Source organism: Mangifera indica, chromosome 7 (assembly GCF_011075055.1).
Source record: "Mangifera indica cultivar Alphonso chromosome 7, CATAS_Mindica_2.1, whole genome shotgun sequence".
NCBI classification, from domain to species: domain Eukaryota; kingdom Viridiplantae; phylum Streptophyta; class Magnoliopsida; order Sapindales; family Anacardiaceae; genus Mangifera; species Mangifera indica.
Window position 1 is genome coordinate 16496819 of NC_058143.1, and position 22156 is coordinate 16518974.

At 31.0% G+C, this 22156-nt stretch overlaps 3 protein-coding genes across 9 annotated transcripts in view; 2 read left to right on the forward strand and 1 right to left on the reverse strand.

Annotated features, from left to right (window-relative positions):
• Positions 1-366: 366 nt before the first annotated feature.
• Positions 367-5020, reverse strand: LOC123221963 (chaperonin CPN60, mitochondrial). The gene is made up of 17 exons (XM_044644952.1): positions 4816-5020; positions 4595-4619; positions 4372-4503; positions 3799-3958; positions 3441-3616; positions 3241-3336; positions 3028-3132; positions 2827-2913; positions 2629-2718; positions 2436-2516; positions 2278-2346; positions 1951-2028; positions 1679-1774; positions 1436-1535; positions 1235-1338; positions 862-1046; positions 367-754 (listed from the first exon to the last, which is right to left on the reverse strand). Exons 1-17 carry the CDS (start codon positions 4851-4853, stop codon positions 640-642), a joined length of 1737 nt encoding a protein of 578 aa, XP_044500887.1. The 5' UTR covers positions 4854-5020; the 3' UTR covers positions 367-639.
• Positions 5021-9102: 4082 nt separating this feature from the next.
• Positions 9103-11122, forward strand: LOC123221529 (protein NRT1/ PTR FAMILY 5.6-like). The gene is made up of 4 exons (XM_044644363.1): positions 9103-9154; positions 9303-9514; positions 9633-10126; positions 10240-11122. The coding sequence occupies exons 1-4, from the start codon at positions 9103-9105 to the stop codon at positions 11003-11005; spliced, it is 1524 nt and encodes a 507-aa protein (XP_044500298.1). The 3' UTR covers positions 11006-11122.
• Positions 11123-17484: 6362 nt separating this feature from the next.
• Positions 17485-22156, forward strand: part of LOC123219894 (protein NRT1/ PTR FAMILY 5.5-like) — a 46345-nt gene continuing 41673 nt past the window's right edge. The window contains exons 1-4 of one of the 7 annotated variants that reach the window (XM_044641853.1): positions 17485-18064; positions 18241-18425; positions 19259-19470; positions 19547-20052. In XM_044641853.1, the coding sequence (XP_044497788.1) occupies positions 19637-20052 (416 nt within the window). In that variant the 5' untranslated portion in view covers positions 17485-18064; positions 18241-18425; positions 19259-19470; positions 19547-19636. Of the gene's footprint in view, positions 18426-19258; positions 19471-19546; positions 20053-20189; positions 20903-22156 lie in introns of all 7 variants that reach the window. The other 6 variants (XR_006502943.1, XM_044641850.1, XM_044641852.1 and 3 more) reach the window with 6 other exon arrangements.

A 22156-nucleotide genomic window follows, 5' to 3' on the forward strand; every position in this document is an offset into this window, starting at 1 on the left:
CAAATTAAATTTGAAGTGATTCAAACCTCAATTTAGCTCAAATCAATCCCATTTTATCAAGGATATTCAAATTTTATGAGCTGATATTATTTATGAGAGTAATACTATACATACTTATTTTACATATATAAATAAATATAAACTTATGTATATTAATATATACATAATTAAATATTATTTTATTTTTAATTCAAAATTATTCAATTACATAATGATAAACATCAAACATATATTTATTTATATATTTAAAATATATATACATAATTTTATTACAGCTACCACTAATTTAAAAGAAGATGATTAAATTAGTCAGGATAAACAATACGGTGACGTGGTTGTTGACCCAGTCAACTGGAAACAATATCATTGCCAAATCTTCATGGAAGAAAATCTTATTAAAAAACAGAACAGTTTTCAATATCATTGCCAACTGTTCTAAGTTAACATCAACCAGAATTGTTTGATCCTGAATTGCCCAACTAACTACATTTCAAGCTCTCATTTTGATTACAAGAAAGCCTTGTGGCTGAAACAATTAGGTCCCATTCAGCAGTCCATGAACCCTAAAATTTAGTTTGTATAAATTAAAAAATAAAAAGAAACACATTATGTGGATAACTGTGTTACATTTGGGGGCTTTCAATAATCCATGCCACCCATACCACCCATGCCACCGCCCATTGCCGGGGCTTCCTTCTCATCCTTTGGAAGTTCAACCACAACGGCCTCAGTTGTGGTCATCAAAGATGACACACTGCACCAACAAGCAACAAATGGTTTCTTGTTAAAACACTAATACCAACACTATAATCATGAATGACCCGAAAAAACAATAACCCAAATATGAGCTTTTCAGCTTACCTTGCAGCATCAACCAAAGCGGTTCTGATCACTTTCAATGGGTCAATAACTCCAGCTTTCACCATATCAACATATTCACCTTTGGCAGCATCATACCCAAGATCAGTATTATCCTGTTCTAATAGCTTACCGACAATAACAGCACCCTCTGCGCCCGCATTAGAAGCAATTGTATGAACTGGCATCTGCAGTTGAAAACAAATTGATCAATTGCCTAGTTCCCAGCACAGCAATACTAATTGCAGTTCAAGAAAAAAGACTATCAAAAGGTTCACTAACTAAAATTAAGATCCTGGAACACTGATGCCTCATCTCGGAATATCAATTCAAGGTGAATGCCTCAAAACATATACATGAGAAGGCAGATACAAACCTTCAGAGCATTTTGAATGATCTGAACACCAATTTTCTGGTCAAAGTTGGCAGTGGGCAATTTGTCCAACTCCTTCGCTGCAAAAAGTAGAGCCACTCCACCACCTAGAAGTGATTCAGCCAAAAGTACCAGAGTTAAGATTTGTACACAAAAGAGCCACCATATTGAGAAGAATAAAACAAGAATGAGAAATTCAAGTACCTGGGACAATGCCCTCTTCTACAGCTGCCTTTGTAGCATTTAAGGCGTCAGTAACTCTATCTTTCTTCTCACTAACTTCAGCTTCACTAGCTCCTCCGATCTGCAAAAGAGAAGAACTCAGAAATCTGTACATCAACATACTGGCAACTCTCAGCAGTGTAATGAAGCCTGGTTGAGCTGCTGCACATTTAAGTCAAGAGAATACAAAGTGACTGTAATGGGATATATAAGAAAGCAGCAGACCTTCAATACGGCAACACCACCAGAAAGCTTTGCCAATCTCTCTTGCAACTTCTCCTTGTCATAATCAGAAGTGCTCAATTCGATTGCTGACCTAATCTGTTCAGATAACAGAAGAGAGAAGAAATTATGCAGGCACATAAATTAAGTTACAATTTTGAAAGTTTAGTGACAGTTATTTTCATTGTTTATTTTAAATCAACAAGTGTCACCTAATAATCACCAATATTTCAGCAAGGTATGAATTAAACAGTGCAGAATGAAGAAAAACATACCTGCTCACATCTTTCCTCAATGACCTTCTTATCACCAGCCCCATCGAGAACAACAGTGTCATCTTTTGATATTGTAACCTACCAAAAACAAATTACATAATGAATTCAAAAACTATCACAGATTTAAGGACATGTTAAAACTATTATGTTATTCTTAGTCTCCAAATTAACCCAAAAAAAAAAAAAAAAAGAGAGAGAGAGAAGTTAAAAAAAAAAAAAAAGCAATAGAGACAAATGAAAACTATAACCACATCAAGGTAAACTCTCACATTAGTAGAACATGATAAAAATGCTAATGAACCACTCATCAATGACATTAGATCTTACCTTTTTGCAAGTGCCAAGCATATCTAGATTCACCTTTTCAAGATCCATACCAAGCTCCTCGGTTACAACCTGCAATGCACAACAAAGCATTTCATGGTCATACCATATATAGCACTGTAACCCAAAGACTTTAAGTATGAACTGGAGAGTGCACTTACTTCGCCCCCTGTGAGAGTGGCAAGATCCTGCATATTGGCCTTCCTGTTCTCTCCAAAACCAGGGGCCTTAATGGCACAGACCTAAACAATGCATAATCACCATTAGATCATTATATAAATTAAAATTATTGATCAAAAGGAAACTAAATATACAGGGATGAAAAGTAATATTAAATTCAGAAATAAAATTTACCTTGATTCCAGCACGAAGCTTGTTTAGGATAAGTGTAGCTAGAGCGTCACTTTCCACATCTTCAGCTACAATCAGTAAAGGCCTTTGTCTCTGTACAACGATGAGAAAAAAGTTGCAAATTTAGACATCTAGCTGTAATATTACTCAAAGATTCAATCAGATAACCATAAGACTATTGACTGAATGTAAAGTACTTGCCTTCAATGCCAGCTCCAATACTTTCACAACAGCATTTAGATTTGAGATTTTCTTCTCATGGATCAGAATAAGAGGATCTTCTAATTCCTGCATTAAAAGAACACAAACTCCATCAGCTTTAAAGTTGAAATTCAGCAAAAATGACACAGATTTTCAGCAATTACACCAAGCCAATTGAGTTGTGAATAAATAAAGGCTTACACATTTTTGATTTTTCTGATTGGTGATGAAATATGGGGATATGTAACCTCTGTCAAGCTTCATTCCCTCAACAACTTCCAACTCATTATATAACGTTTTACCATCCTGCAATATTTAGTACACAGAATAAGACTCATCGAACAAAGAAATAAAACATGAAAAAAAAGCCCAAATGCAAGGATAAGAAAAGAGCAGTAATTTAATAATACTTACTTGAATTGTGATTACTCCCTCTTTTCCAACCTTTTCCATAGCTTTTGCTATTAACTCACCAATTTCTCTTTCTCCATTTGCTGATATTGTCCCCACCTATAACAGTAAATTCACATCAGGAACCTCAGATTAGATCTCCAGGCATTGCTAGCAGTAACATAACCAAGCTGCTATAGAGAATGAACACCCAATAAGCAAACCTGAGCTATTTCCTCTGATGTGCTGATCATTCTTGCTCTACTCTTTAAATTTGTTACCACAGCATCAACTGCCATACTGATACCGCGTCTTAGGTCCATAGCATTCATACCAGCAGCAACTGATTTGCACCCTTCAGTAAATATTGCTCGTGTAAGAACAGTTGCACAAGTGGTCCCTGCACAAACATTGAACATCTTACACTGTTCGACATAACATGATTTAAGAAACACAAAATCAAAACAGAAAATGGAACATCATTTTCTCCCACAAAAACCCTTTTTCAGCATTCACACTTCTACAAACACTGCCACTGAATCAAAATACCCACAGATAAAGATTTAAGGGTTGAAATCTCACCATCACCAGCGACATCATTGGTGGCATTTGCAACCTGTTTCACAAGACTAGCACCAATATTCTTAATTTTATCCTTAAACTCAATGCTCTTTGCAACAGTTACACCATCTTTGGTCACCTTGGGAGCACCCCAGCTTTGTTCAATAACCACATTACGGCCCTTGAAGCAGAAACATATAGTCAATCCTCATTGTCATATCAACTTAATTGATAGAACAATTATACATAGATGAATGAAGAATAAGAAAGAAGCAAGATATTGAGAGCAACAAACATATTGCATCTTTGATTTAATTTCTTTTATGCTTACACCCCAAAACACTAAAAGACCTTTTTTTTTTTTAGATACAAATTTCTTACATGAATTCTACGTTTCCGATTAGTCAGTTCTCCACCAATCCTATAGACTCGGATTTCACAATATTAAGACTTAATTGATTAAAACATAATCACACCACCATCTTCACATACTCAATTGGTAAGAAACAAAAGCACACATATTAATTAACCCAAAAATTAAAAAAATAATAATTTAAAACCAGAAAACTTGGCAAGGTTTGGTTAAAAAAGAACCTTAGGTCCCATGGTGACTTTGACAGCATCAGCGAGCTCTTCAACGCCCTTCAGCATCAAAGCTCGAGCCTCCACTCCAAATTTAATGTCTTTTGCTGCATAGTTTCTGTTCCAACTCAATCTACTCCCAATCTAGTACCACAACAAAAAGTCTTATTTATCAATAACAAAGTCCTCGCATTAAAGAAAGAATAAAAATAAAAAATTAATAATCAACAATCACCGGCTGGGTATTGTTCCTAGCGATCCTGAAAACCAAAAGGAACCAAAATAAAAAGTCAGAACTATAAACAAATTCAGATGTCATTTTGATCTCATTCCTTTATCTCAAAACTTTGTATTAGATCTATAAACAAAGAATAAACTCAAAGACTAAGGAATTAGAGTAATCTCCCAGCATTCTCCACGGTAACAAATGGAAGGTGATATAAAAAAAAAAAGTACCTAGCTTTGGATGCGAGATTTGAAGCGAAGCGATACATAATGAGACTCGTGAAGATTGATGAGAGGCTGAGACAAACAGTGTGTACGATGAGACTGGCTATGGGAATGAAGGTGATTTGGTTTTATAGAGAAAGGGAAGACTCTAGAAGCAGGAACTATGGTAGGGTTTAGGGTTTTAAGTTTTCTTTCCATTTTCTTTTCATTTTCTTTTTCTATTCAATTCAAATTTGTTGACCTGGTTAAAGGATTGACCACTGTTTTTCACAACCGAGCCGGACTTTAATCGGGTCAAACTGAACTTCCGATCGGGTGAAAGAGATAATCAGATTTAATAGAGGATCGAACCGTTAGATTAGTAACGGATAACTATTTAAAAATAATATTTTAAATTATTTTAAATAATTAATATTAAATATATAATTTAAATATTTTTAATATGGAAATTTATTTAATTTGGTAGAATAAATATTAAAAATCTTAAATTTAAATCTTAATAATTAATTAAAATTTTTATTTTTTATTGAATCACTTCAATTGTTCAAATTATTTGACTCAATCAACAATTAATTTAATTCAAATTTTCAAAGTCATAAGATTGCCAATATAACGTAAACATTTCATTAGTATTTTGAGATAATTACAATTGTATTACACAAAATTTGAGTTATTTTGTATAATACTTTTTACATAATTATAAACTTTAAATCTTATTCTAAAAATTTAAAAAAAAAACTAAAATCTTTTTAAGTGTAAATTTTAGATTTTGCATTTTTAATATATATAAAATAACAATAATATTATATACACAATTTTATATATAAATAATAATGTGATACTATATAATTAAGTATTATTTTATCTTTAATTTTAATTATTCAATCACATAATGATCCGTCATTATTTATATATAAAATATTATTTATAGAATAATTAAAGTTTATATGTAAGTTTAAAATAAAAATAATAATTAATTTTTGTGCATATTTGCTATTATACAAAGCTTTTATGATTGTTTGTTACTTTTTTCAAACAAATTATTTTACCACTATGGCAACTAGTTTTTTAAATGATAATAACATTTCAAAATTACCGAATTCAAACCTTTTTTATTGAAATATTAAATTTTTTAATTTTTCATTGAAATATCTAAATTTTTTGTAATTTTTTATTAAAAATGTCAAACTTTTAGTATATTTTATTAAAAATATTAAACATACACGATTAAAATTATTTGTTTTGTTTTGCTTTAATAGATATATATTATTATTTTAAATTATTTGATTAAATATTATTTTTTGTTGTACTTCTTAATTATTGATATATTTTAATTTAATCATTAATATTCATGATCATAAATAATTTTATATCCGGTGATGACATTAATAATATCTTATTTCTTTATTAATAATCATATAAATGAGATTTATGATTGTAATATTATTTTTTAATTATTTTGTTTTCTTCTAATTATGATAACTTTAAAGTGAAAATTTTGTTTTTAATTTTTTTAAAATAAAATAAAAATAATTAATATTATATAAATAGAATAATATTGGGAAATTTTGTAACGTATGTTAATATTAATTTTAATATTATTTTATAAAATCAGATAATTAAATAGTAAATGGTAGTTTGCAAATTAAAAAAGATCACATATGGATGACAGTTTATATTAATGTTACCCACACTAATGATATTTTACACATTAATTATAAGGTAATAAATAAATAATTTAGTAGACGGTATTAATGTGAATTTTAAAGATTGAAATTATGATGGAATTCAATAATTTACTAAATATTGATTAGGTTTTTTTTTCCGAAATCCTACGAAAAATTGGTATTCAACAAGATTTCAAGTCACTTGAACACTCGTAGATTTTAAAAACTATAAATTTAGAAGGATATGTATTATTCAAATGACCTTATAAACTTTATATTTAATTAAGTATTTTATAATCTATACTATTTTGAGGGTGATAAAAATTATATAAACCAAAATTCATTGAATAATATTATATATATGCATTTTAGATACATAAATATATATACGCTTATATGTGTCATCATATGATTGAATATTATTTTATTTTTAATTCAAAATTATCTAACTACAAAATAACAAATATAAGTATGTAAATATTTGTATATTCAAAATAGATATATATAATTTTATTGAAATTTATTATCAATAAAGCTATATATATATATATATATATATTACACAAATTAGATATCCAAAGTGGGTTGTGTTTCTTTGACAGTGCAATAGATTGCTTCCATCTCCCTGCTTTCTTGTAAATGTATTGCCTCTCAGATTAACAAGTAAAAGGTCCTTCGTGCACCACTCCCGTGAAAGGGTACCCAAAAATTCACAGGTGACTGTGGCTCAATTGCATGAGTGTTGACAATGGCACGCTTAATATCTGGTAACTCTGTGTAATGCTGTAAAGCTCGCATACAGAGACCAGCTTTTTCACAAAGTTGGGCAATTCGAGGAGGATCATAGTGGCTGAACATTCCACGGCCAAAATGTCTACCAAGACGAGATAATTCGAAAGACCCGAATGCATTGAGCTTTCCTCTTGTTAAAAAATTGTTCTGAAGTGACAATTTTGAAGGGAAAAAAATAAAATTATATATATTTTATTAAATCAAGATATAGCTATAAATAATATAATAGATAATGATCATTTTACAAATATGTAAATGAGAGAGAAATTGAAGCTTACACTTAAGGACAAAATTACTCCTAAACTACTGTTGATAATTGGCCCAAATTACTCCTAAACTAACACAGAGTCCTGCAATAAAGGTGGTGTCTGTCCAGCTTGCACAGGAACACTCTGAAACTTGGCCTCACGTATATATATAGATCCCTATCTTATATGTTCTTCTTTTAATTAATCTCCCAAGATGTCCTCACATTAACTAAAAAAAATAAAACGAAACCAATTAGCTAACAACATTTATGCCATTAATTATAAATTTATTAAATAAATTGGCACATCCAGTATTAAAGGAATGTGTACACGTTGTTTTAGCGTCTTTCTTCGTGGACTTGACTTGGTCTAATATTTTTGTCTCTGGCTAACACTTGTAAGGTTGAGATTGGAAGTTGAAATCCATATTTATCTTATTCTGTGATAAGCAGAACTTTGAAGAATTAGTAGTATGAATAGAAGAAAAACAACAATTCAAATTAATTATTTGAATTTATACTTTAATTTCACTCAAATTAAATATTTAAATTAATAATTTAAATGTATAACTCATATTTGTAACTTAAATTTATAATTCATTAACAAAATAACCAAATTATAATTTTTAAACACTTTGATTTAGTTTTATAATTGAGGCTGAATTCTACACAACCATAGAAAAAAGGATGAGCTCCCTCTGCTAGCTAGCATGGCTAAGGAAAAAGCTGTGAACTCTTTCCAGTTTCCACAATCATTATTACTGCAATTACAGAGACAAACGGGACGAGTCTTTGCTAGCGTAATGAAACGTGCGGTCAGAAAATGTGACGTAAATTAATAAAACGTTACGCCTCACCTGTGCAATCACTTTTCTTTTCTACACCTTTTATATATATAAAAAAAATATATTATTGTCGCATATCTGATAGATTTTTCACCACATGCGGTAAATATTGACAAAAGTACGAGAATACATTAATTTGCTTGGAAAATTGGCTGCAATTTTAGCCATTTTCTTTGACTAATGGGGTAGCCAAAGGTCTATAAATACCCCCCCCCCCCCCCCCCCCCCCCTCACTTCATATTCATTCTTCTTCTTCTTATCTTCATCCGGATATGAAATAAAATTACTCTCTCAGTTACTTTCTCTCTTTCTTAATTCTTCTTTAACTATTTATCTTTTTATATTAAATTCATAACAATTATTACAAAATTAAATTTTATTTTATTTTTAATTTAAAATTATATAATAACATAATATTTATATATTTATTTTATATAATCAAAATATATACCCATTGTTATTAGATATGTCAGAGTCGTCTCCTGACACTTACTTTTCAAGAAAACATTATCAAAAGACGTTGAAGTTGTACTCTTGTTTTATTCACAATTAATTGGACCCCGTCTCTCTCTTGGGCAAGTTAAACTTACACGAAGTTGCTTTCAAGAGAGAGAGAATCCTTGGCTTTGCTGAGAAGTGAATCTAAGCAATTAGCCAAAATATCCCAAAGAATGAGCTACTAAACTTGAAATTTCATAACTCCTTCAATGCCCTAATGCATTCCTCATTTACCTCCAAATTAATGTCCCGGTTGAGCTATATTTGTTTTTGCAAGGCAGCGGCGTTTGCTTCAGGTAACTTCATCCATCAAATTATCATTTTTTTAGTATATTGCATTGAAAAATCATAGACAAAATTTTAATGTATTCACCTGAGTGAAGGGATACTATGAGTTTTATTTATGACTGATTCCACTCATTTAACGGATATTTTGATTTCAAGTCTTGGTGTTCGGCTACAAGCTTGTAGACTATGCTGTACTGCAATACTTAACAACGTATTTCACTGACTCAAGCAATTATAATCTCGAGAAAGCTGCAACATTTGTGAATAGTCGGGAGGTGTTATCAGCTTCATTTGCTTTCATCTACATTCGGTATGCTTTTCGGAGTCCCCTCACAGTCATTATTTGTTCAGCGGCCTTCTGCATTTGTGTAAGTACTTATGTTTTCCATTATTTAATTCAGAGTCAACGTTGAGCATATTTATAAGCTAATCTGCCAACATTAAACAGAGTCAAAAAACCAACAATTGTTGGATTGTTTTCTGCAGGGATTGGTGGCTCTGTTCTTGACGACCTTAGCTCTATTTAGAGAAAAGACTGACATATTCAACATAATTGGAGTGGTTCATTTAGCAGCGGGTGAAGCTGGATTGAAGACTTTCTTGAAGGCATTTCTTGGTGATCAGTTGAGAGCCCATGAACCGAATCACAACGAGAATCAAGTAAAAGCTCGAAGGAGGATGTGGTGGGTTGTTGCCTGGATTTGTAGTGTATTAGCCGCATACTATGTAAACGACACCCTATGGCTAAAAACTCTCATTATTTCAGCATCAATTATGGGGGTCACTCTGATCTTGTTCTTATTGGGTATCTGTTTTTATCATTCCAAAGAATCAGCTGACCGCGGCAGGCGACTAGCTATTTTCCCCGTTCTCTGGGCCTCCATACTGAATCGGAACCTCGATTATCCTACTTCCCCAAGGCAGTTCTATCGTAATAATGGAAATCAATTATGTTTGTCACCTCCAATCAAAATCCTCAGGTATATATATAGATCCCTCTCTTATTTGTCTCGATTCTATATTTGTAAACATTGTATGTTGAACAAGATTTGAAGTATGAACATGAATAACATTACAACATCCTGAACTGCAGAAGGCTAGACAAATCTGCCATTAGCGACCCTTCCTATCGTAGCGCAGATGACCAACGAAAAGCGGGAAGGCTTTGCACTGTGAAAGAAGTAGAGGAGATAAAATGCGTTTTTAGAATGGTTCCCCTGTGGGTCAACTTCGTTGTTTTGGGTTTGTTAGTGTCAACAGCGAATACCTTTTTTCCTGAGCAGGGATACAACATGAATAATTCAAAATTCTATATTTTTGTGCTCATAATTCCATCCGTTTTGGGAAAAATCAAGGGCTTTCTGTCGATTTTATTTGTACCAAACTGGGATGAAAAAACTAAGAATCAAGTTAACAAATGGAAAATTTGGGCTGGAATGGTGCTCTCTATCTTCTGCTGTGCTGTTGCCTGGCGGGTTGAAGTTCACCGGTTGAATATAGTCAACAAAGAAGGAGGGAATTCCGATGAAAATACTCCGATGAGCGTCTTCTGGCTAGCTCCCCAGTTCTTCCTTTTAGGCCTTATGCTGGTGCTTGCTACTGATGGATTGGATGAAATTGCGATTGAACAGTTCGAGGAATTGCCGAAGGAGTATGTAACAACGATCAATGAGTTTGTCATCGCAATTGGAAGCTTCCTTAACATAGTATATGTCCATGCAAATGGAAGCCGTTTCTCTAAAAGTTTGAACGAGATTCATCTGGACAAGCACTATCACACATTGACAGTGGTTAGTTTCATCAATTTTTGCATCTATTTATTCATTTCACCTATCTATACGGCGATGAGGCGTAGATGAGATCTTACAAACATCTGATGATTTAATCAAAACTTTATTAGCTAATTATGTTTTATTCATTTTTGGTTGATCAGTCTGTTCAATATTTGTCCTTGTAACTTAGATTCGCTTTTAACTTTTTTTCAAGGATATATATATATATTTTGCATGTATATTTAGCAGAAACGAAGTACGTACACTTCTTATGACTGTTTAAGTTATAAATTTTCATTTATTAACTGATCTTTGCAACGTAAAGTTTGCTTATCCTTGTTCTAGTATATTGAGAGAGTAGAGGATTCTATGATGGCAGTTTTGCCTAGGCATGTACAATTAAGAGCATGCATTTACAAGTTAGGCTTCATTTTATTTTACTTTATGGGAAAAATAAGTCATAAAAAAAGGATCTGCTTTAGGTTCAATAACTAGTTCTTGTTTTAGTGATTATATGTTACACATGTCTATATACAGTAGTATTGGTAATGAAATAAACAGTAGACATCAAATATATATTTATTTATGCATGTAAAATAAATATATATAGTTTTATTAATGACAAATTTACCTTCACAAGTGATAGTATCATGACCCTGATTATCAATATCGTATGATATGATATAGATAAAAAATATATGTATATTGAGTGTATTGAAAATTGATATAATACAGTATATATATTATACAATATAATATGATATGTATCGGTAAAATTAACAATACGAGTCGATACATCTTTTTATACTAATTTGGGCATGTAACTAAAGGTGAATACAAACTGAGCTAAGCTAAAACACCCTCTCTCTCAAGTTTGGCTCGAAAAGAAATTGATCCAACTCAAGTTTGACTCAAAAAGAAATTGGTCTTACATGAGTTCAATTCGAATTCGTCAAATCAAAATTAAAGGTGGATCAAGTTTAACTCAAATCAATTGTTTGAATTTATAGTTTGATTCGGTTTGGATTCATTATTTGAATCGATAATTTAAATTTTTTACTTAGATTTATAACTCAAGTTCATTGTTTATCTATAAAATAAAATTATTTTTATTTAAATTCATAATTTATTAACAAAATAATTAAATTATAATTTTGAAATAATTTAATTTAATTTTATAATTTAAATCAAATTATATACCACCTCAGAAAAAAAAAAGCCTTTTGCTAGCCTGCGCGGTTAAGGAAGAAGCGGTGAACTTTTTCCTGTAGATAAGGTCAAAAGAGCCAGGAGCCTTATGTAGTACAAATTGGCTACCTCTCTTTCCAGTTTCCACAATCATAATTACTGCAGTTATTGCGACATTACGGCACCAGTTTTTGCCGGCATGAATAAGACGTGCAATCAGAATTATTAAAACGTCATTCAATGTGATGTAGATTGATCAAACGTCACGGTGCCTGACCTGTGCAATCATTATTTTTTTTTCGAGCTTTTTTATATATTATGTAGAAAATATATTATAATTAGGTTAAATTTTGTTTTCTTAATTTAAAATAATTTAATAATAAATCATTTATATATAGTTTTATATAATCAAAATATGAGAAATTAATTAAATTATTTATTTTTATAGATAATAAATAAATTTATTCATAATTTTATAACTTAAATAAAAATACTCATATTTTAAAGAATTTAAACCAAAATATTTTAAATATTCATAAAATATTAAAATTATCCTTTTTTTAATCCTATATAAACCATATATATTCTTATATCTATTAACACATATAATTTTACTCATTATTTCAAAGAGATTTTTAAAGAAAGAAAAAAATTCGTGACATTAAAGTATTTATACGTATTATAACTTCAATCATTATTATTTTTTTGATAATATAATTATATGTAATGTTTTATATAGTAAAATAAAGTTGCATGTAAAAATTAAATTGTTAAAATTATATGGAGTATTTTGTAATTATTATAGTAAGGGGTGAATTGATACTTTATAATAAATGGTGTTAGAGATATTAGATAATATTTAGGGGTAAAATGATATTTTACAATGAAAGGTGTTAGAGATATTAGATAATATTTGAGGGTAAAATGATATTTTACAATATAGGGGTAAAGTGATATTTTTAAAAATCAGTATCAAATTAATCAAAGTATATTAATACTCATAATATGTGATAAAATTATGAAATATGTGTAACTGTGCAATAGAAATAAAATCACGAAACTTGAACTTAATAATAAAATAATGTAACAAAAATCTATAAATAGTATTTTTGGTCATATTATTTATATTGATTATACATTTCATTATAGAAATAATCTAAATAGTGAAATATGTTTTAATTAGATAGGAGAGAATTGGTAAAAAGGAGTGACAACGTAATAAAATATATGGAGATAATAGAAAAATAATTAAAATTTCAGAGTACACGACATTCGAGAGATTAATCCAAATGGTGAGCGAAAAATGTAACATAGATTGAAGGGTATTTAACATTCAATAAGTATGAAACCAAAGCCTCTTGACGATGACAACCCTATTGGAATTTCAAATGATGAAGATATTACGATTTTTAATTGTCTGTCTAACCTCTTTAAAGAATGTGTTCCAGTTTTTGTAACAACTACATTTAATGATGATAGCGATGAGGTTCAATAAGTAGATAAAGGTTTACAAAGTGGTGAGTTGAGTAGTTATTCACAAGATCATGAGATTGGTTTAGAAGATATTCAAAATATCAAGAGCAATTTGAAACAAGAATTTTCTGAGGAAGACTTTGCATACTTAAATGATGTTCGTGTTTATGTATTATATAATGTAAAAGAATTTGTTTGTCGCAACGAAGAAAAATTTTCAAATTGGAGTGAATTTGAAGGGAAGGTTATGCATGATATTCCCATCGAAGAACTGGAGTTCAAATATAAGACATATGTTAATAAAGATATTGAAGGTACAAATAGTTTCCTATAAATAAATCCTGATAGTGGGAATGCTCGTATTGATACATTATATTAGTTACCCAATTTTTCTGACCAGCCATCTACATCCAGACGCTGAGGAGTGCAAAGAGATGATAATTCTCCAAAAATTGGTATATTATTTTCAAATAAACAACATGTCATTAATGTAGTAACTAGAGATGCTCTTAAGAAGGGATATCAGTTTAAAATACACAAGTTAGACACACTCAGATGAGCGGTTAAATATCGTAATCAACAATGTATATGACATGTATGGGCAAATTGGGTGGATATGCATTGAATTTATCAAGATGATTAGTCAATTGTAATATCTTTTGAGAGATTGTTTTCCTCAAATCACTCCATAATAATTTTATGTGAAGATAAAACAATAGGGCTAATTTTACTGCAACAGTGTCAACCTCCCCCTAGGGCCATAGATGGAAGACACGACTTAGAACAACATATGTAATTGACTTACACTCGTAGAAATATGTATGTTGGATTTGATTTATGACCTTCGATGGAATATACATGTCAATATCTAATATTCAATTGAATCGAAGGTCTGTCATAATGACGAACTTGCACAAGTTGAACCTGATGTCAACCTTATTAACTCGAAACCATAACTTATCGCTTGAGTTTGCCTTATTTACCATTCTTAAGATGAAAGAGTGCATTAACACTCCATTGAATCAGCTATCCTTAAGGTCCAGGAAGTGTCCAAAACGAGTATGTCAAAACATTTATAATTGTCACCTATTAATATTTTCTTAATCACAGCTCCCACAATTCTATATCTAGGTGTAATAACTTGAGCTTTGAAGTGTTTTTTCATAAGGATTTTGATTTCACCTTTCTCTCATCACTTTTTCTTTTTTGTTAAGCTCTCTATAAAAAATTAAATTAAAATTATATCAATTTTATATTAGAAATGATTCAATTTTGAACATTGATGCATTATTCAGAAAAATAAACCTTAAATTTGAATTCTATATGTCAAAAATCTTAAAATGCAAAAATTTTAATTTGCCCCTTTATATGAAAAGTATCAAAAAACACCCATAATTTTGAAAAAAAATTTTTGCCCCAAAACCCACCACACGAATTCATGTGGTCGAAAACTTTGAAAAAATGCATTTTGCACCCCATCACATGGATTCGCATGTTAACAAATTTTCCATATTTGCAATTCTGTCCCACCATAGGATTGATTGTTTAAAAAGTACATATGTTTTCCATTAGTTAATTCAGTCAACGTTAAGCATATTTCTAAGCTAATCTGCCAACATTAAACAGAGTAAAAAAACCAACAATTGTTGAATTGTTTTCTGCAGGGATTGGTGGCTCTGTTCTTGACGACCTTAGATCGATTTCCAGAGTCAAAGACTGACATATTCAACATAATTGGAGTGGTTCTGTTAGCAGTGGGTGAAGCTGGATTGAAGACTTTCTTGAAGGCATTTCTTGGTGATCAGCTGAGAGCCCATGAACCGAAACCATACGAAAATGAGAACCGAGTAAAAGCTCGAAGGAGGATGTGGTGGGTTGTTGCCTGGACTTGCTGTGTATTAATATTAGCCTTATACTATGTAAACACCCCTTCGCCATGGTCAATAAGTTTGATTATTTCAGCATCAATTATGGGGGTCGCTCTGATCTTGTTCTCATGGGTATCTGTGTTTATCATTCCAAAGAATTAGCTGACCGTGGCAGGCGATTAGCTATTTTCTCTGTTGTCAAGGCCTCCATACTGAAATGGAAGCTCAATTATCTACCTCCCCAAATCAGTTCTTTGGTAATGATGGAAATCAATTATGTTTTTCACCTCGAATCAAAATCCTCAGGTATATATATGGTATAGATCCCTCTCTTATTTGTCTCGATTCTATATTTAAAAATTTTGTCAATTAATGAAAAATGTTAAGTAAGGTTAAAATTTATTTATTTTTAAATTTCTATAAGTGTATAAAACAGAGTATTGTGTAGATAATCCAACTGAGAAAAAGAAAAACGTTGGGTTGATTTTGGATTCTGTTCTCACGTGTCAAATTATGACCACCAATTTGAACCCAACCAAAAAATAATAATAAGAGTAATATTATACATATCTATGTTAGGTACATAAATATATATACATTTATATATGTCATCATATGATTGAATATTATTTTATTTTTAATTCAAAATTAATTAATCATATTATAATACATATAAGTATATACACATTTATATAATCAAAGTGAGTATACATAATTTTATTGTAATAATAATAAGATAAAAAAACTTAAGGTTTGATGTATTTCTAAATTTTTACATATGAAATTTTAAAAATCTAAATGCTCACCATTTTATTAAAATTCTTTGTTAAAATGAAAGATAAAATCATTATTTAACAAAAATTTAAAAAAACTAAAATTTCATCTCATTTTTTTTGTTTAAAAAACTAATAATTTTTATTTGTAAATAGTTTTAAAAAGTTATATTTCTCTCTTGAGAGTTTTTTTTTTCTCATCACCACTTTTCGACGAACTTTACCATCTCTAATTGTGTTCTCTCTTCCCTCTGGACTTCTCTCTCCCTCCCAATTTCTCTCGTCTCTCTCCTTGGCTAGTTTTGTCATATATAAAAATAAAATCATTTTTATTTGAAACAAAGACAAAATCACCTTTGTTTTAATCGAATGCCTTTGTTTATTAATTAATTAATTAACATTTTAGCATTTCTTCGAGGGCTCGGGAACAAACCTTCTTCATTGTAGAAAAATTTATTCACCTGCTTGAAGGGCTTTTAACTTGATTGTGTGAACCTTTGAAATTATGTCAAATAAAGCATTCAACTTCTTCTGAAGAACTATGTGGATTGAAATTGATGCTTCCAGACAGAACATCAGTGAGAATAATTTATTGGAACTACTATTAAGAATCCTTGGTTTTGTGAAGAATCCTTGGATTCTGTCTCTATAAAGGAACTTTTAACTTATTGTCTTAGTTTAATTGATTGGAGCCATTATTGGGGGTGGTGGGTGGGTGGGGCGGGGAGAGGAGGAGTGTATATATATATATATATGTATAACAGATTCTGATGATTTCTTGGGAGATACTATTGAAGATGATATAGGAGAATGAAAAATAAATTTTAGAGGAGAAAAATGCTATTTTTTAAAATTTGATACAGTAAAAAATTATTAATTTTTTGATTTTAAAAGAAAAATAAGATAAAATTTTAGTTTATTTTTAATATTATTAATAAAATAATATTTTATCATTAAAATTATCAAATTTAACAATTAATGGGTGGATATTTGGGTTTTTGAAATATAAAAGGTGAGAACTTAGATGAAGCATAAACTTTGGGTGGGAATATGTCGTTTGGCCTAACTATTTTATTTTTAAAAATTTCCCCATTTTATGTGCTATCATATAAATATAAATGCAGTTTTTCTCTTATTCTTTTTCTCTGTTGCTTGTTATATGAAAACCATTGGCCCATTTTCCCAACTGCAGTCTGCAAAAAGCCCACAGGTTGGCGCCCAAAAATAAGGCTGGAGGTTACCTGAAGCATCTCCCTGTTACTTGATTACAACTACAAACAGGTCAATATTTCTACCAAAAAAGACAAACTCTGTATAAAACTTTGGTTGCTGAAGAGCGGAACAGATAAATATCTAACAAGTCCGATCTGACCTGAGGTGAGTTGGGCGGAGATTCCTATTCATGTGTTTCAAAGAATTAAATAGTCATGACGTGGATGCCGTGGAGTTCCTCTTCTCCAACGCGGTTTCTTTAAAATGTTGTTATAGTCACTTTCCCAGAAGCCTGGTGCCCAGCTTCATGAAGCAAACCTTGAGGTAATCCATTGCGTTTTGTAACTTTGTTATATTATAAAGCCAAGGATTCTTCACAAAACCATTAAACCAAAGATAGCCATTAAACTAAGACAATAAGTTAAAAGTTTCTTTATAGAGAGAGAATCCTTGGCTTTGCCGAGAAGGGAATCTGAAAACATTAGCCAAAATGATACCAAATGATGAGCTGCTGTTAAACTTGAAGTCTCACAACTCCTTCAATGCCCAAACATTTTCCTTGTTTACCTCCAATTTCATGTCCTGGCTGCGCTATAACTTTTGCTTTTGCAAGGCAGCTGGGTTTGTTTCAGGTAACTTTTGCCATCAATAAAGTATCATATTTTTAGTTTTAATTTTTAATTCAACTAATTGTATTTTTAAAATTTAGTAGGGATTGCAGTTATTCTATTTATCATTAAACACAATTAAATAAAGGCTCTTCCGGTAAAATCATAAAGTATTTGTTCTCTCTCTTTTGACTGGTAAGAACGTACGATGAGAGTGTAATCACTATACATTGGAGGTGGAGAAGATACCACTGCACAAAAGAAAAACGAAAACAACCGCCAGTTCTTTTCATTTTTCTTTGCTTAATCTAGCTTGTGAAACAGTTTTGAAGCCCAAAACGCATATCTCCAGATGTAATCAAACTAACTTTGAAGAATTTAGCTGGTGAGCTCATATACATACGTGTGGGTACATATATATATATATATATATATATATATATATATATATATACTGGTTTTCTATTCGGTTGAGTTTATGCTCTTTGTTTTAAGATTTTACCTTATTATACTCATTTTTACTGTATATTCCTAGTTTGTATGTCTAAGAATGTATTTGTTTTAAATATACAAATAGATGTATTATATAATTAAATGTTACTTTATTTTTAATTTAAAATTATTTAATTATATAATGATATATATTAAATATTTATTTATTTATCTATTTAAAATGGATATACATAATTTTATTGATGGATTAATTAGTCTCAATAATTATTGATATTTTCTGAATTTGTGTTTTTTCTTATGAGAAAAGATATTATTATTTTTGGTTTATACGTTTTTATTACTAAATTTGGGAAAATAGCTAGGCATACTATAATAAGCAGCCAGGTTTAAGTAATAGTAATTTAAAATTTTAATAAAACTATATGTATATATATTTTTGTATATAATTTATGAATATCTCATCATTCGATTAAATAATTTTGAATAAAATATAAAGTGATATTTAATTATATAATAATATACATAACTGTGTACTAAAATTGTATATTAAAAGTACGTATATATTGCATTACTCTTAATATTTCACATATATATCATTGAAAAACCATAGACAACATCTTAATTTAGTCACCTGAGTGAAGGGCATTTTTAACTTGATTATTTCCTTTTCTTGTGGTAACTCTTCAAGTGGTTCTGTTTTTGTAAAGTGGCATGAGTTTTATTTATGGCTGATTCCACTCATTGAACGGTTATTTTGACTTCAAGGCTTAGTGTTCAGCTACAAGCTTGTAGACTATGCTGTACTGGCAGTCTTAATAACTTACTTCACAAACTCAAGCAATTAAAATCTCAAGAAAGCTGCAGCATTTGTGAATATTCAGGAGGGGCTATCAGCTTCACTTGCATTCATCTACAATTACTATGCTTTTCTGAGTCACCCTAAACTCATTATATGTTCAGCGGTCTCCTTCATTTGTGTTAGTACATATGTTAAATTTTCCATTAGTTAATTCAGAGTGAAGAAGCCAACAATTGTTGAACTGTTTTCTGCAGGGCTTGTTGGTTCTGTACTTTACAGCCTTACATAAATTTCCAGAGTCAAAGACTGACATATTCAACATAATTGGAGTGGTTCTGTTTGCAATGGGTGAACCTGGATTGAAGACTTTCTTGAAGGCATTTTTTTGTGATCAGCTGAGAGCCCAGGAACCAAAACCATACGTAAAAGAGGATCGAGTGCAGGCTCGAAGGAGGATGCGGTGGCTTGTTGCCTGGTCTTGTAGTTTACCAGCCGTATTCTATGTCTTCAGCCCCTCAAATTGGCCAAAAACTTTCATTATTTCAGCATCAATTATGGGGGTCACTCTGATCTTGTTCTTATTGGGTATCCGTGTTTATCGTTGCAAAGAATCAGCTGGCCATGGCAGGCGATTACCTATTTTCTCTGTTTTCAAGGCCTCCCTACTGAAATGGAAGCTCGATTATCCTACTTCCCCAAATCATTTCTTTCGTAATGATGAAAATCAATTATGTTTGTCACCTCGAATCAAAATCCTCAGGTATATCTTTTGTCTCCATTCTTTTTTGGTAAACGTTGTATGTTCGAATTTCATCTTTTTGTTTGTAATAATATTTCATTTTAGGTTGATAATTCGGACTGTGTTCGAATTAATATTTCATTCTCTGTCATATTTAGGTTGTTCAGGGCTTGAGAAGTTGCCTCAAAAAATACAAAAAATGATCTCCTTTAGACACGTGGAAATAACCACAAAAGAGCGAAATCTACGAGAAAATGGAATACAGTGTTTGAGTTCTCTTCGATATTTGTTTTTCGGTCAATGCGAGAATCTGGTAACATTGCCTGCGGGAATGGAGCGTCTCACAGGCCTCCGAACATTGTATATTATAGACTGTCCTCTGACCTCGTTGCCATATGGTATCAAGGACCTAAAGAGATTACAGAAGCTAACGATTTGGAGCTGCCAACAACTTAATTTGAAGATGGAATTTCGAGGAGAAGATGAAGATGAACTTCGGTTGGGAGTTCGAACATTTGTGATCGAAGACTTGCCGTCATTAGTGGATTTGCCTCAGCTTATTCTTCAAGGATCGGCAAACACTTTACAATGCTTGAGGATTGAAAACTGTCCCAAATTAGTAAAACTACCGGAGTGGCTGCAAAATCTCACATCACTTCAAACACTTGAGATTATTCGTTGCCGGCGTTTGTCACGTCTTCCAGAAGGGATGCAACGCCTTACTGCCCTCAGAAAACTGGAGATTAAATATTCTCCTTATCTGAGTGAAAGCTGCAGACGTGATGAGTCGAAGATTGCCCATGTCCCGGAAGTTCATCTTGATGAATAAATTTCATCTATGTTTTGATTCCTGCAAGCTTCCTGTATCCAGGTTCGCATCACATCAACGTCTTTGTTCTCTGTTGTCATCTCGGTTGTATTTCGTATCTGTTTGTTACGCGTGCTTGAATATTTTACTTTTCCTTCGTACCATGACATTTATTGTGTGCTAAGTTTCATTACATCCTCTTATTCCCAGTATTTCCTTTTTGTTAAATTTTCTTCTTATCAACCAGAAAATTTAATTTGCAATTCACTATTGTTATTAATTCAAACATGTATATGATATTCAACGCAAATTGCACTGCATGGATTTTGTATGTAAAAGATAAGTAGGAACAATCAAAAGTAAATCAAAATCATGTATTATCCATTAATTTAGAAAGGTTTCGAATTAAGAATTACTATGTAGTGGTGACCTGTTAGGGATTACATGAATTGGGGAAACGTGGAGCAGCAAAGTTTGTGATAAAAGATATTGTTAAAATATATTATGGTAGAAGAAGATAGTTGCAACACACCAATTCAGCCATACCATTTACTGTGAATCTGGGATGAATCATTGATTTTTCTGCCTTTGTACTCTTGTAGTCCAGTTGTTTGAGCACTATTATAAAATTTTAATAAAATAAAATATAGCATTTAAAGTTATAATATTATTTTAATTAATTCAAATTAAAGTTAAATTTGTCAAAACAAAGTGTGTGTGTGTGTATATATATAAGTTAGGTGAATTTGAATTAAGTAAGGGTGAATATCATGTTCAATTAGCCAGAAAATCAGGATAAAACAAACTTAACTTAGCCTAATCCAGTTCATTGAAACTTTATTAATGGTTTCACTTTTTAGTTGTGTCCATAACGGAGTGAGGCCAGAGAGTAAAAACGCTCCTGTCCACACCCTTTGATTCTTTCAATCGTAAGTTTTTAAGCCTACACCGTTACATTCACATTTTGACATTAAATTTAAGAGAAATTATAGAAGTTTAAAATTGAATAATCAACATTTTCCCATCAGTGGGTGTGTAAAAACACTTTTCTTCCTGTGGTTAATATTAATTTCATTTTTCCATCTAAACTGTAACTCCCTTAACAAAAAAGAGTTATATAACAAGATAAATGCGTAATTTCTTATTGAATTAAAAAAAATTGATTGACTATGAAGCCTTAGGTTCTCTCTGTCTCTCTATATCTCATTTTCTCCCTATTTTCTCTCTTTCAAACTCTCTCTTTCTTAGGGCTGTGAAAAAAAGGTCCGAGGTTTTACTGCTCACTTGATAGGGTATCATTAGCCTAAAGTTTGATCA

Excerpts from the sequence above, each read along its gene's own strand:
- LOC123221529 (XM_044644363.1), top strand. The coding sequence starts at position 9,103 with ATGTCCCGGTTGAGCTATATTTGTTTTTGCAAGGCAGCGGCGTTTGCT. Across the intron at positions 9,155-9,302 it reads GGCAGCGGCGTTTGCTTCAG|TCTTGGTGTTCGGCTACAAG; the intron begins GTAACTTCATCC and ends TTTGATTTCAAG. Across the intron at positions 10,127-10,239 it reads CCTCCAATCAAAATCCTCAG|AAGGCTAGACAAATCTGCCA; the intron begins GTATATATATAG and ends CCTGAACTGCAG.
- LOC123221963 (XM_044644952.1), bottom strand. The coding sequence starts at position 4,853 with ATGTATCGCTTCGCTTCAAATCTCGCATCCAAAGCTAG. Across the intron at positions 4,620-4,815 it reads AATCTCGCATCCAAAGCTAG|GATCGCTAGGAACAATACCC; the intron begins GTACTTTTTTTT and ends TTTGGTTTTCAG. Across the intron at positions 2,347-2,435 it reads CCACTCTCACAGGGGGCGAA|GTTGTAACCGAGGAGCTTGG; the intron begins GTAAGTGCACTC and ends TGTGCATTGCAG.